This window comes from Perca fluviatilis, chromosome 4, assembly GCF_010015445.1.
Source record: "Perca fluviatilis chromosome 4, GENO_Pfluv_1.0, whole genome shotgun sequence".
In the NCBI taxonomy this organism is placed as follows: Eukaryota; Metazoa; Chordata; class Actinopteri; order Perciformes; family Percidae; genus Perca; species Perca fluviatilis.
The window spans coordinates 20,701,757-20,716,252 of record NC_053115.1 but is presented as its reverse complement, the minus strand read 5'-3'; the positions used below and the strand labels follow the sequence as shown (position 1 = coordinate 20,716,252).

The window sequence follows — 14,496 nt, the reverse complement described above, 5'->3', positions numbered from 1 at the left end:
ATCTATCTAGCCTCTAGCCCTAGGCTTATTGGTGGAAATGCCTCCACAACACTATTCAAATTAGGCTATGTAGCCTAATATTAGAGGGTCCTCAGTTGTTTAACCATCGGTTTGTCATTACAAAGTCATGTTGTGTAGCTAAACATTGTTCAAACCCCACAACTTTATTTTAAATTCTAGTCGAAATTCTTAGGTTTTCAAATAAATATACCAAATATGCTAGGATGTCCTTTGGGCGAATGTATATGAATGACAAGGACAAATCCATATTATTCATTACAATGGTGTAGGTTTGAATATTTCACTGTCTAAACATCAGAGCTTCAATGAAGACAAACACGCATAGGTTTGCAGAATATAAAATTGTCAAAAAGAGTAAAATAAGACCATTTTAAAACTTTATAGATAAGGTTAAACGGTTTAAACGGTTAAATAAATAACTATTTATTTTTCTGTTTTATAATTATGCAAATTGCGCACGTATTTCTCACTTACACTACCGGTCAAAGGTTTGGGGTCACTTAGAAATTTCCATTCCACTCCATTACAGACAGAATACCTGTCTGTAATGGTTTTTTTTAAATCATTTTTGGCATGCCACTATGCTCTGCTATGATATCCTCAAATGTCGCCTGTTTGTGTTTGGTTCCTCTAAATTTTGAGGAAATTAAATTGTTCCCTATAGCCTAAGTCTATCCATCTGACAACTTTTACAACAATACCACACTATTTATCTTATATATGTGTGACAGCTTATTGTGATTGTTGGTTGCTCTATTTTGCATGTAAGGACTTACACAATGAACATGTGTATAATTGCATTTGAGAGTATTCAATAGCAAATGAATGCAAACTATTTTGATCTGCAAGGCTAGAAATAACTATAGGTATGTGAAAAACTGACCTATATGTTCATATAACTAGTCATACAGTTTGACAAAGTTTAATAGTGGGGGGGGGGGGGCTTCATAGCAGGAAAAGCACACGTGAAACAAATTCTATTAACAAGGTGTCAGTTCCATTAAGTGTCCCAGTAAGCAATGACACTGAGCCAGCATACACAATATCACTAGCTCACCTAAATAGAATGCTGTTGTTTTTAATGTCATCAGTTACCCCTGTGCTTGTCCTGCTATGACATGCAGTAAATGCACTCATGGGTGTGCATGTGTGACTGGTGTGTGCCCATACAGAAAATGTGATTGTCAGCAGTTACAAAGGAACCTTAAATTAATACTTTGTTTGTTATTTGTTATTCTGTAATATGTATATGGTTTAAATCGGTGTGGCTTACCTTCTGAGCAGATGGTAGGTTCCTAGGCGAGGCCGAATAAGTGAAGGACCAGTCACTGGCCAGTAGTGGGTGGCAGATTGCAGTCTCTCTTTCCATCTGTGTGCATTCATGTCCCAGTAATGCTTGTTACTAACTTAGCTCCGGGAAGCTTATTCCCTTATGTTTTCTCACCTAGCAGTTTTCCTTGGATTGGCGTGGCACCTAAATCGTAGTTGCAGCTGCTGCCATGGTCCTGCTCGACGCCCTGCTAAGCCCTGCACTGCTACTACTATTATTTCTAGTCATAGTTCTATTATCTTTATTGTTAATTTAATTGCCACTGAATCATATTTCTCTGTATATCTGTATCAGTTTCTCTCTGTCCCAACCGGCAGTGGCAGATGGCTGCCCACCAAGAGTCAAGCTCTGTCCGAGGTTTCTGTCTGTAAAAAGAAAGTTTTTCCTTGCCACTGTCGCAAATGCTTGCTCTTGGGGGGGAATTGTTTTTTTTTTTTTATTATAGGGTGTAGTCTAGAGACCTACTCTATCTGTAAAGTGTCCTGACATAACTCCTGTTATGATTTGACACTATAAACAAAATTGAAATTGAAAATTGAATTGATTTACAGAAGGGATGGAAACAACCTCTGACACACTGATGTATTGAATTAGCATAAATGTCACTAGACCACAGATATGCCTATTATGTTTTTGTGACCAAAGTTTCATTTCTGTTTTGGGTTATGACCACATATGGAAAATCTTGATCTTCAAAGGTTGGTCAAAGTACTTCACTACTACTTCAAAGTAATGGAGTAGAAGTATAAGGTGACAGAAGATGAAAAAACGTTACAGTGGTTGAGTAAATATTCCACCCCTGGTTGCCAAACATACAGAGCCCAAGTGCGCACAAGATAAATAACTTATGCCCACAAGATTAAAAAAAAGGACTTTAGGGCCTTTGTACAAACAGGTTAATCTTAAAACAGAACAAGATGGGTTCTTTCTTTCTCAGGAGTTAATAGAAAACAGATGGACCATATGAGCTTTAAGGAAACAAAGTTCAGGCAATAAATTGCATACTTTGAGCTCACATGCACCACACCTTGTGCAGCCTGCATTATGTCAACACTTTAAGTCCATGTTAAAACTTGTTTTATGTGTAATGCAAGGTGTAAAGAAACCACTAAACAAAAAGCTGATTTAGCCTATTTACAATAAATCCAGTTTATGTTGATTTTTGTTGTGAGATGCACGTGCTGACAGTTTCCCTTACGAAGCCCCGCCTCCGTTCCACACACCGCGCGCTGTAATTGGCTGACTTTTCAGCACCAACCGAATCTGATTGGACGTCAGTGCTCAGTGGTTATATATCACGATGCAGATGTTTTGCAACTGTTGTGCGGGCATTACTCAAACATCGTTGCTATAACTTTATACACTGTAGAAACGACATTTTTGTAACATTGTTCAGCCGGTGCAGTCCTCGTAAATAAATCGAAAAAAATAGAAAATGACAAACGTCGACCTCGTTCAAGTTGGAAAGAACTTGTTGAAGAACGGTGACACTGGCGAGGTACGTAAAGCTATTAAGCTAACGTCAGGCGACTGTTCGGTTAGAAAGCTAAATGAAACTTTTGACTGGTACTGTACAACTTTGAGCGTTCCTCTTATTTAATGTATATTTGGTTGATTGGATTGTGTTTAAATGTGCTCTCTTTTAATATAAAGCCGTGCTGTTTGTTCCCCTTTGAGACCTGTGTTTTCCTGCTGAGACCTGCCGTATTAAACCTGCCATTACCTCGCAGCATTGATATAATTGGTGTCAAATGAGGCCTCAAACTTGACATAATGATGATCTGAAGGGAACATGTGTGAATTATGTTTTAATATAATGTATTCTCTATCATCAATTTCACAGAAAACTGATAAAAAATAGTAAACTCTAACCACACCCATTTCCCAAATGCTACCTATGTGTCACCTGGTTTGTGATGTCACTGTGAGTTGTCCTCTCTGTCTATTTCAGAGTGTAGAGCTCCAGTCCCTGTGGCAGGACCAGCCGGTGGTCTTGTTCTTCCTGCGCAGGTTTGGCTGTCAGGTGTGTCGGTGGATGGCAACAGAGATCAGCAAACTGGAGCCGGACCTGAGAGCCAGCGGTGTAGCGCTGGTGGGGGTCGGACCAGAGGAGTTGGGGCTGAAGGACTTCAAAGAAGGAAGGTTTTTCAAAGGATGTAAGCAGTACTTACTCATCTACAAAACAAGGGTCTTTTCCTAATTTGGTTGCACTGACACTCAAATGAAAAATATGTGGTGCTTAAACTGGAACACATCTTGACACACAAGGCTTAAATCTGCTCCACTAAAACTATTTTTGCACTACAGCCCTAATCGGTCAGTTTCTTTCTGTCTGTGCATTCATTTTTGAATGTGACCAAAGATTTTACGACATAACATAATCCAACTGCATGAATAAGCAACTGAAGACCAGAGTTTAATTTTTGAAACCGCTGTTTTGGGCCAGTACTTCAATTCTTGCATTGGAAGAGGGGTAGAATGTAAGTACATTTACTCAAGTAGGCTACTGTACTTAAGTACAATTTTGATACTTCTACTTTACTTGAGTATTTTCATGTTATGCTACTTCATACTTCTACTCCACTACATTTCAGAGGAAATATTGTACTTTTTACTCCACTACATTTATTTGACACTTATAGTTACTACATTTTACATTACAAATATGAAATGCCTATATGATATAACACAGTACTATACTACTAAGCAACCCAGTATTATACAAAGTATCTAAAATTGGCTCCACATGGACGAACTGCGACATTTAAAATACTCTTACATGAATTTGTTTGTTTAAAAAAAACAGAATAATATAATATTCTGCCATTCTGCATAATGAGTACTTTTACTTGTGATACTTTAAATACATTTAACTGATAATACTGTGCTTTTACTTACTGGAAAGAAGGCCTTTTCATAAAACTAGGCTGTCTAAGCAGTAGATTGGCACAAACACAAGCAATTTTTTTGCCCCTGTAGAAGCCACAAGTCCGTATGAAATCAACCTAGTTTTAAGAAAAACATGTTTTATTCACGATGTCATGGAGGAAAACTACACTACCCACAACCTCCTCGTCTCTAATTGGTGGAGCTCACTGTTACCATGGAAATGTTTGCAGCACCCACAAACCCTTAAACAGCTAGTGAGCTACTACCATTGTCTATGATCATTTCTGTACACTGTCTTGTACCTTTGCCTTTTTTGCCATTTTCAAAATGTTGTTGTGCGCCGAATATTTTATGGTCACAATTCATCTCATAGCTGGTTGGCTTTGTTCAAGGCTTAAAACTTATGGGATTAGTTTTGTGACTTTAATTCCAAGCAAAACTTCTCAAGTATCAAACAAAAAACACTAACTCAAGCAAAAAAACTGTCACCTCAAAGGTAAAACTTAAAACTTGCAAACAAAACATTTGTGTAGTTGTAAACTATTGGTCTTTTATTTGTTTGATATTATGTCCTTTTGTTTACAGTTCCCTCTGCTTCTTTCTCAATGATCAGTCTTTTGCTCTCTCCATCACGTTTGCAGTCATGCTCCCAGCTTTCTCGTTTGCGCTCCCTGACTTTTTGCTTGCGATTCTGACACAAACATCTCGCGTGGGCGGGTCTTACAGGGGTGCGTCCCCATTGGCTAATGAGACTTAAGGGGAAAGTTTGAGTGACAGCTCAGCCTCAGTGCAGGTAAACTAACGTTAGAGACTCAGAGTCTGGTCTGGAGGACACACAAGCCACTCCACAGGGGATTCCTACAAGATTAATAAAGTGTAAGTATTATTAATATATATATTATCTGTGATCGCGTTACAAGCATGGTTACTAGACATTTGTTGTTTCGTTGTGTTAAGTGACTAGCTAGCTAGCTAGTAAAGCTTTTTTAAGTTAGCATTTAACATTAGCTATAGGCTACTGCTAATGTTATCTAAAACTTGTAGCCACCGGCTACCTTACTGAGCTAATAATTTACCATGGGAATCATGTATTCTTCGTGAGGCCTTACTCAATGGAGCTGGATTAATTATCGTCTTCTCTCTGTAGAGACCTGCAGGACCCGAGCAGAGCTACAATGCTCTCCCAGGTAACCTAAAGGTTAGTAACGTAGCTATATTATGGTCTATTAGGAAAAATTATTATCCAGCTAACTACTAATTGTTGTGGTTGCTATTGGCCTGATAATACACAATGCTAGGGTATTGGTTAAGTTGTACAATGTAGAAGCTGTGAATGTAATATATATAGGGTTTGACACATACATTAGATAATGTTCCATCTGTACACACTGTTCTTTCTTTGCACTACCTTAAGATGGCAGATAACGGACGTATTTTTTGTATTTTTTAGCGCTGTAAATGTCAACAATATTTAGAACTAATGCATAGTGTTACTACTGTCCAAACTATGTACTATGTACTAACACACCAGGCCCTTGACAAATACTTTGCTTAGTGATCCTTATGGTTTGATGTGATGTGCATGTGTCCTGGTGGCTGGCCATATCTTACTTTACACATGTAGTCAATGTGGAGGTAGGAATCTAGAAAGTGTGATCAATAATATTCCAGAAATAAGAGTTCCAGTAGTGTTCAGAAAGCTAGAAAAATGTTTCTAGAGTGCAGGCTTTATTACAATTATTTATTATTGAGCTAATTTCAAACACTTTTTTATCATCCAATAAGGTACTTCAAGCTTTACAATAAGAAGTCAAGGAAGTGAAGGACTACAGCCACATCCCAGCCCTTCAGAGAACTGTCCTGCAGAAAAGGCTGTCGTCCAGACTGGAGCAGTGGGCCATCAGTGAGCTCAGGAGACCAGATGATCCCAGGCGTCCAGGAGTTGTGTGTGATATTCCTGCACCACCCTCAGAAGTGTTGTTGCAGACACAAGTCAGCAGAGAAATACAGCTTGCCTTAGGTGAAACTGAATATGTGAAATATATACATAACCCAATTACTCAGTATGTTTGTGTATTGTTGGTGATGAAAAACTGGCCCTGACCTGTGATGTACTGTAAATAATGACTGACACTGAGTTCCAGCTTCTTCTACCACCGGAGCCCCAGCTAAATATGTTCAAATATCCATTATGTATGTGAAGTTTTATATTGGACTAAAAATAAAGCATTATAATAGTCTCAACCTTATTTCCTGTTTTATGAACCAAACAGACAAGGGTGAATGTAAAAAAATGTTTTATATATTATGTGCATTTTAAAATATAATTACAGTAAGACAATGTAAACAAAAATTAAATTACAGGACAGTATACTGTAGTAGGATATATATTGACATACACCAATATACACCAAACAAGTACACCAATGAAAACTTAAGAAAAAAGGTTATTGTAAGTGTTAACTGAGTATCTGAGCAAAATATGATCAATACATACACTATTGGTCTATACCCTGGCTGTTTGAAGCCTTCGCACACAGTGTTTCCTCCACAGAGAGACTAAAGGATCCTCTCCCTCTGCTGCTCCACGTCCTCCTGGTTGGTCTGCCTGCTGCCTGATGTGAGCTGTGATAGAAAATTATAACAAAGTTTCTTACACAAATCAAATGGTAACAAAGTTCTTACTAATAACTGAGGCTTCCAAGGTTGTGTGATTTACAATTAAAATAACTTGCTTTTAAGTAGCCATTAGCAAATGTGTAGCCTTTAAAAACACTATGAACATTTTCCTTATGCTGACCTGCTTGCAAATGCAACAGAAGACATGTAATTAGTTAGGATAGCCAGTCTCATAACTAGGAAAGTACAGATGAGCACAAAACTATAAAGATGAACCAGTTAAGCAGTGCTAACACTGCATTTGTACTGTACAGTATGTGTCAACCTCTAGATATAATACATTACATTCACAGCTTCTACATTGTACAACTTAACCAATACCCTAGCATTGTGTATTATCAGGCCAATAGCAACCACAACAATTAGTAGTTAGCTGGATAATAATTTTTCCTAATAGACCATAATATAGCTACGTTACTAACCTTTAGGTTACCTGGGAGAGCATCGTAGCTCTCCTCGGGTCCTGCAGGTCTCTACAGAGAGAAGACGATAATTAATCCAGCTCCATTGAGTAAGGCCTCACGAAGAATACATGATTCCCATGGCAAATTATTAGCTCAGTAAGGTAGCCGGTGGCTACAAGTTTTAGATAACATTAGCAGTAGCCTATAGCTAATGTTAAATGCTAACTTAAAAAAGCTTTACTAGCTAGCTAGCTAGTCACTTAACACAACGAAACAACAAATGTCTAGTAACCATGCTTGCAACGTAGATCACAGATAATATATATATTAATAATACTTACACTTTATTAATCTTGTAGGAATCCCCTGTGGAGTGGCTTGTGTGTCCTCCAGACCAGACTCTGAGTCTCTAACGTTAGTTTACCTGCACTGAGGCTGAGCTGTCACTCAAACTTTCCCCTTAAGTCTCATTAGCCATGTGGGGAGGCCCCCCTGTAAGACCCACCCCGCGAGATGTTTGTGTCAGAATCGCAAGCAAAAAGTCAGGGAGGCATAAACGAGAAAGCTGGGAGCATGACTGCAACGTGATGGAGAGAGCAAAAGACTGATCATTGAGAAAGAAGCAGAGGGAACTGTAAACAAAAGGACATAATATCAAACAAATAAAAGACCAATAGTTTACAACTACACAAATGTTTTGTTTGCAAGTTTTAAGTTTTACCTTTGAGGTGACAGTTTTTTTGCTTGAGTTAGTGTTTTTTGTTTGATACTTGAGAAGTTTTGCTTGGAATTAAAGTCACAAAACTAATCCCATAAAAACTCTTTATTATATAAGCATTTAATAAAACGTCAATAGAGATGACTGTAAATCACTTCCGGAACCAGAGCCGTTCAAAAAGTGGGCGGTCACTGTTGAGCTCTGTTGACACAGAATTACAGCTGGTACAGTAAGTTCAAATATGTTTCCGAAAAATTTTAGATGCAGCACGCCCAGCTGCAGGATAGTTATTGTAAGAGTGTCACCTGAAGGCTCAACAAAGTCTCAACTGCCTTAACCACCTACTTTTTAAGGAGTTTGTTCTCTTGCCCTCTGGCTGTTTCAGAATGCCCAGAACAAGAACAAGGCGTGCCAGGGCTTCTTTTATCCCTGTGGCCGTCGAGAAGCTTAATTTATTTAATTTATTTCATCAACTGCTGCTTTTATGCATATCTGTGTTAGGTAGCTGGATAAGCTTGGATTGATCATTTATTTATTTATTCCATTCGATTTTTACTTCGTTTGGTACGCACTTAACATGTATTTATTTACTGTGCTGTTCCTTATGTTTTTAGCTTGTTTTTTAGTTTCTGGTCCAGTATGTCAGGTGTACCTTGTTTTCATTTGTGGTGTGGAATTTTTCTGTGTTTGCTGCTGTTGTTGGGCTGTCAATATTTTGTCATGGTCCTTGATGCGATTTGATGCCTGGAGTAGATCAAATTTCCTTCGGGATAATGAAGTTGAAGCACTGTCTAGTTTTACAGTTTAATCTGAGTTCGGTCCAGGGTTAAGAAATAGAAAGAGGGGCGGCTCTTACTCTTGATCCGCTTCTATACTCTTCGTGTCCAAATGCGGAAGTACAGTCTGTAGTGACAGCAACAGCCCTAGCGCCAGCTGGCCTGTGAGTAGGGAGATCTGGGCACTGGTAAGACGGAGGGAAGTTTAATACTGTATTGTTCATTTACACATACTACCAACATTATTATGATACAAAGTTGGTTGAATATCGGCAAAGTATCCCTTATCCCCAAAGTAGCATTTTGAATTCAGGACTTTTACTTCCTTATTGTTAGACTAAGATATTTCTACTTTTACATGTAACTTAAAGGCTCAGTGTGTAGGATTTATTGGCATCTAGCAATGATGTTGCAGATTGCGACCAATTCAATAACCCTCCCGTCACCACTCCCTTTCCAAGTGTGTAGTAGAACCTACGGAGCCTTCAGGCAGCGTAAAAACGTGAAAGGCCCTCTCTAGAGCCAGTGTTTGGTTTGTCCGTTGTGGGCTACTGTAGAAACATGGCGGTGCAACATGGCGGGCTCCGTGCATGGATGTATTGCTCCGTGGAAGAGGACCCGCTCCCTATGCAGATACAAAGTGCTCATTTTAAGCTAACGAAAACACAACGATTCTTAGTTTCAGGTGATTATACAATAATGAAAACATAACTATGAATATTGTATTCTATTTCTGCCAATAGATCCCCCTAAATGTTACACACTGCTCCTTTTTAAATGAAAGCATTTCCCCAGTTGTGATGGGTTCAATGAACGGTGTCACCCACAAAAACAAAAGGATTCACTTTAAACAGACATTTTGTAGGATTGTAAATAACCATCAATTATCTTTTTGTTGTAGCCATTTATGTTGATGAACAAAAGAAAAGCTACAAGGATTTGGGTTTCAAAAGGTGAGTTTGTTTTACATGACCTATGGTTTGATTTGACCCTGATGTGAATTGCATTCATTTGTCAAAGATGTCTTAACTTTAATTATATACTTCAGAGCTGCAACGATTCATCTGCAACTATTTTAATAATCAATTGATTGTTTTAGTCATTTTTCAAGCAAAACAGCCAAGCATTTACTGGTTCCAGCTTTTCAAGTGTGAGGATTAGCTACTATTTTTGTCTTTTATGATCATAAACTGAATAACTTTGGGTTTTGGACTGGCTGGGGGATATTAGGTTTCACCACTCATGCTAATCTTATCTCCTTTGCAAAAGATTAGCTGCCTTGTGATGATCTCTATTCAAGAGACTCTGTTTCTTCACACTCAGGTACACAGCCTTAACTGTGGTTCCCGCTGCTTTGGGGAAGAAAGTACGAGATGCAGCTGCAAAGGTATATAGCTTCATGGTTATATGATTACTTTATGGTTCATATGTACTTTGGTCACAGGGGGTAAAGCAGGGGTAACGTTGCTGAGACCCAGATTGACACAATGACCTCTGGCTGCCTGTTTTCTCTGCTGTCTTATAGGCCAATGCTGAAGGCATTCAGGGAAACTTCTCAGGAGATCTGCTCCAGAGCGGAGGCATGCTCATTGTGGCCAAAGGTACAATGAGTATACACCAAAGGGGGTATTAGTAAGGGCCTGTCTTTTGAAAGTGTATAAGTGAATGGAAAAATATGACATTTCAAAACACGATGTCAGCATGTAAATCATGGGTGAAGTTTGTCCGCTCATCTAAATAAAGGTTAATAAATGGTCAAAGAAATGCATTCTTGCAGCCTCTCCTCTAGAGGGCAATGCTGCGTCACATCATTGTAGTGAGGTTGGACGTTCATAGTGAGCCCTCCAAACCGCTCAGCTTCAACGTCAGTGCTCTTCAGGGCTGCTGACTTTCCTTACTTGTTTATTTCTTGTATCCACACGTTATCCACAAGTATAAGGATTAAACTATTCAAATGTGCAATAGTGTGTTGGGTTAATAATTCTCGGAAATAAATCTGCATACAGAGGAGACGTTTTGTAACGTGGAGTGGAGAGGCAACGTCAGTCCAAAATAATTTGCAGCACAACACTTGGAAAACTAAGTGGAAAATCAACAATATCTATCAGTGTGCTGTACTCTCTTTCATGGTCTAGTATAGGCAGTTTGTTGTTATGGAGAGGAATCAGCTGGAGAAAGTAGATTATAGGTTATTCTGTCCTGTCTCAATTTAAAAATGTTGGCTCTACCAAAAGTCCTTTTTGGAGACAGTTCTCACCCAGCATTACTCCTCTTTGAGCACCTAACCACTTGGAGGAGATTTAGGCATGCATCTAAATGTTTTAAGAGGCAATTTAGTTCTTTACTATTGAACTTTATTAAATAGAAGCTTTGAAGTAAAACCAGGCTGTATTGCACATTTTTGGAGGACCTAACCATATATATATTTTTCTTTTGTCAGTACCCTTTTATCACCATTGTATTGAATTTAACTCTGCACTGTGTTGTATTACTGCTTTTACGTGTCAGAGTCATGAGTTCACAAATGCAAATTCATTTGATAAGCTGCTTACGTGATGACTCCTCCTTAATATATTTTGCTCTGCAAAGGTGGAGAAAAGGTCCTAGTGCACTTTATCCAGGATTCACCGGGAGACCACCTACCGCTGGAAGATATTGCCAAGGTTTTGGGTATCTCAGCCAACGCAAAAGCAGGACAGATGCCAGTGGTAAGACATCCCATAAACATACAAGAAAAGATCCACTAAATTCTTGAGATGCACACTCTTTCCATGTTCCATTTTTCATTTCCTCCCTCGCTTTAACTTTTAATTTATTGGTGCCCATGAGTGAACTTTGAGGTGCTTAGTGAAGCGGTTAAATAAATGGTTTTATTGTGTTTACTAAAGCACACTCTACTGATGTCAGTTTTTTCCCAGCAGATTCTCTTTTACGTCAGTAGCAACACATGCATCAGAGTAGCCTTTTAAAAGACAATTTCACACTTATTACCCCGTCTTTATGGTCTCTCAGCGTCTGTGTCATAGGCCCCCAAAACCTTTTAAACTTGAGTGAAGATCTCAAGTCTGTATTGTACTTAAAAATGCTCTGCAAACACAAACCGATAACTTATTATTACAATATAAGTAGTTTAACAAAAAAACAGTAAAAAACAGTATTGGCAGCTTATCACAATATTTATGAAATATATTACTGCACTACTGGTCGTCCCCAAGACTAAACGTAAATCCAGAGGTGACCGTGCATTTGCCGTGGCAGCTCCGAGACTCTGGAATGAGCTGCCTTTGCACATCAGACTGACTGAGTCTCTTGCTGTTTTTAAATCTCGTCTTAAAACTCATTTATTTTCTTTGGCTTTTAACTCAGTTTGAGGGTTGACTTTGAGTTTTGTATTGCTGTATTTATTTTTATTGTTTTATTAATATTGTGTTGTGCCTCTGTTGTATGTTATTGTTTATTCATAGACTGTGTTCAGCACTTTGGTCAACAGTGTTGTTTTTAAAGTGCTTTATAAATAAAGGAGGATTGGATTGGATTGGATATATATACATTCTTATTTCTCTCACAAAGATTGTAATGTAACTTCAGCAGTGCGCTACAGAATTTAATGTCAAGTGTATATCATAGAGAAAGGGATAGATAAACCAAGGGGGTAAGCTTCGCTTCAGAACTCGAACCTCCTATGGCGCCATTTTGACGCTACAAAGAGATCACTTCCCATTAGCATTCCACTGACTAGCATACATTTTGGCATCACTTTGACAGCAAATAACTTTACAACTGAAGCGTTTAAAGACTCTATTTGTCCATTGTTTATTTCTAAAGAAACACGACAATGTATAAAAGGCTCCATTACCTTGTACCTCACGTTATGGCTCCGTAGCAGACGTTTTTATAAAAATAGGCTAACGATTGTGTCATAACCAAGTGACTTACTGTCGCACAGTAGAGGAATTACCGTATAGTACAGGAGAAGCTTGCAGGCAGTTTGGACTTCCATTAGCTGTTTAGGTTTAATTACTAATGTTAACTAGCATGTTAGTGATCAATAATTAGCCTGTGCTTATGTTATCTCCTTACATATACCAACGCTCTCCGTCTCTGTAAGTTTGGGAATGATTGAGATTTCTCTTGGCACAGCTACCAGAAGACTTACAACTTTCAGACACGTTGCTCACGTCACATTTACGTTGTCTCTGTCAGTTGGAGGCTGCGCAGTAAAGCAAGTGATCACCGGAAAAGTGCTTCTAATAGCCTTCACTGGTCTCCATCCAGAGACACGGGCTCTGTTGGTCCATTTTATATATGTCAATGAGATAAACGTACAGATTTCCAGCCTGAGCTGCAGGGCGAAATCAAATTGCCGGCAGCTCGGACTGGGTTTACCCAGTCTAGTAGGCATCCCCATGACCTGTCTAAAGACCAACAGATGTCATTGTTGCCGCCCAGGAACAGAATAGACCTTGTCTGTTTCTGAGGGGGTCAAAATGTGGCAGAAACAAATGCAAGTCACAAGCTATCTGACATGCTTATGTGGAAAAGGGACCTGAAAAAGTTGAAGCCTTGTTAACAGAGTGAAGTAATTCGCTGATCCAGATAAAACAAAGAGATGTCTTTTTGTTCAAACCTTTCTTGTTCTATAGCTGATAGGCAGTGTTTACTGCTCTTATGTGTATAGAGATGGAAAAAAACAACCTGTGTCTTAAGTTCAGCACAAGGATTCTGAGGCCCCAACAACTATACGTGTTTAATGCTCAGTCTAGGTAAACAAAGTTTCCCACATGTGGGCCTTTATAATAGAAATTGGAGTGATACTCACCTATCGCCATATCTGTAAGTAACTCACAAAAAAATAGTGAAAGTCTGCTGACATTGGGCTTCTTGGTGGCAGAGACAACACATACAGTACTTAACCTCAGTATGATCCTGTTTCATACCATCCTCCTCTTTCTCACCATGTTTCCTGGCTGGTAGAGGCAAAATGCCAAAATAAATCACAGTATTTTTACTCAAGCATTTTAGCTTTTTATGCTAACTCTGGCTCAATCAATGAGCATTTTATCTGTAAAAAAACGAAATAGAATAAAATACATTTCCAATACAAAATGTCCCCTTTATAATTATTTCAGACCATAGAAAGAACTGCTTTGATTCAGTGAAGCGGGCAATGTATATAGCTAATTCTCTGCGTGATCATACAACAGTCCATATTCTTGCATTAAATAGTAAAACACTTGATTTATCATATGTATGTAATATGCAGTAAGCTGTTAAACCTTACTTACCTTCTCTTGCAGTGCAATGATGCGGTTTGTACACGGTGATGAAGGAGCAGCCTATTGTACCAGATGACTATCTACTCATCGGGAAGCTCAAATGGAGATTTAAGTGGAATGTCATCAAAATGCTCAAGTGAACATAAAACTACTTTGTGACAGTCACCTAACATATTATTGTATTATCTATCTGTACAGTGAAAGCAACAGTGGTATTGCCTTTGTAATCATTACCTTTTTAATTATTAATGTTTTGAACTTACCTAAAATTGGATATTTATGAATTTGCATTTATTATACTCAATATATATATAGTTATAATAAAGGTTTAAAATCAATACTTTGCTTCAGTCAATCAATTGTTTGTACACTACATTAATAATTCAAAACTCTAATGGCTCTA

At 38.4% G+C, this 14,496-nt stretch overlaps 1 protein-coding gene across 1 annotated transcript; it reads left to right on the top strand.

Moving 5' to 3' along the window:
• Nucleotides 1-2,644: 2,644 nt before the first annotated feature.
• Nucleotides 2,645-14,431, top strand: prxl2b (peroxiredoxin like 2B). Its single transcript, XM_039796304.1, has 7 exons — nucleotides 2,645-2,849; nucleotides 3,303-3,507; nucleotides 9,719-9,770; nucleotides 10,141-10,204; nucleotides 10,343-10,418; nucleotides 11,407-11,525; nucleotides 14,115-14,431. The coding sequence occupies exons 1-7, from the start codon at nucleotides 2,787-2,789 to the stop codon at nucleotides 14,139-14,141; spliced, it is 606 nt and encodes a 201-aa protein (XP_039652238.1). The 5' UTR covers nucleotides 2,645-2,786; the 3' UTR covers nucleotides 14,142-14,431.
• Nucleotides 14,432-14,496: the final 65 nt, after the last annotated feature.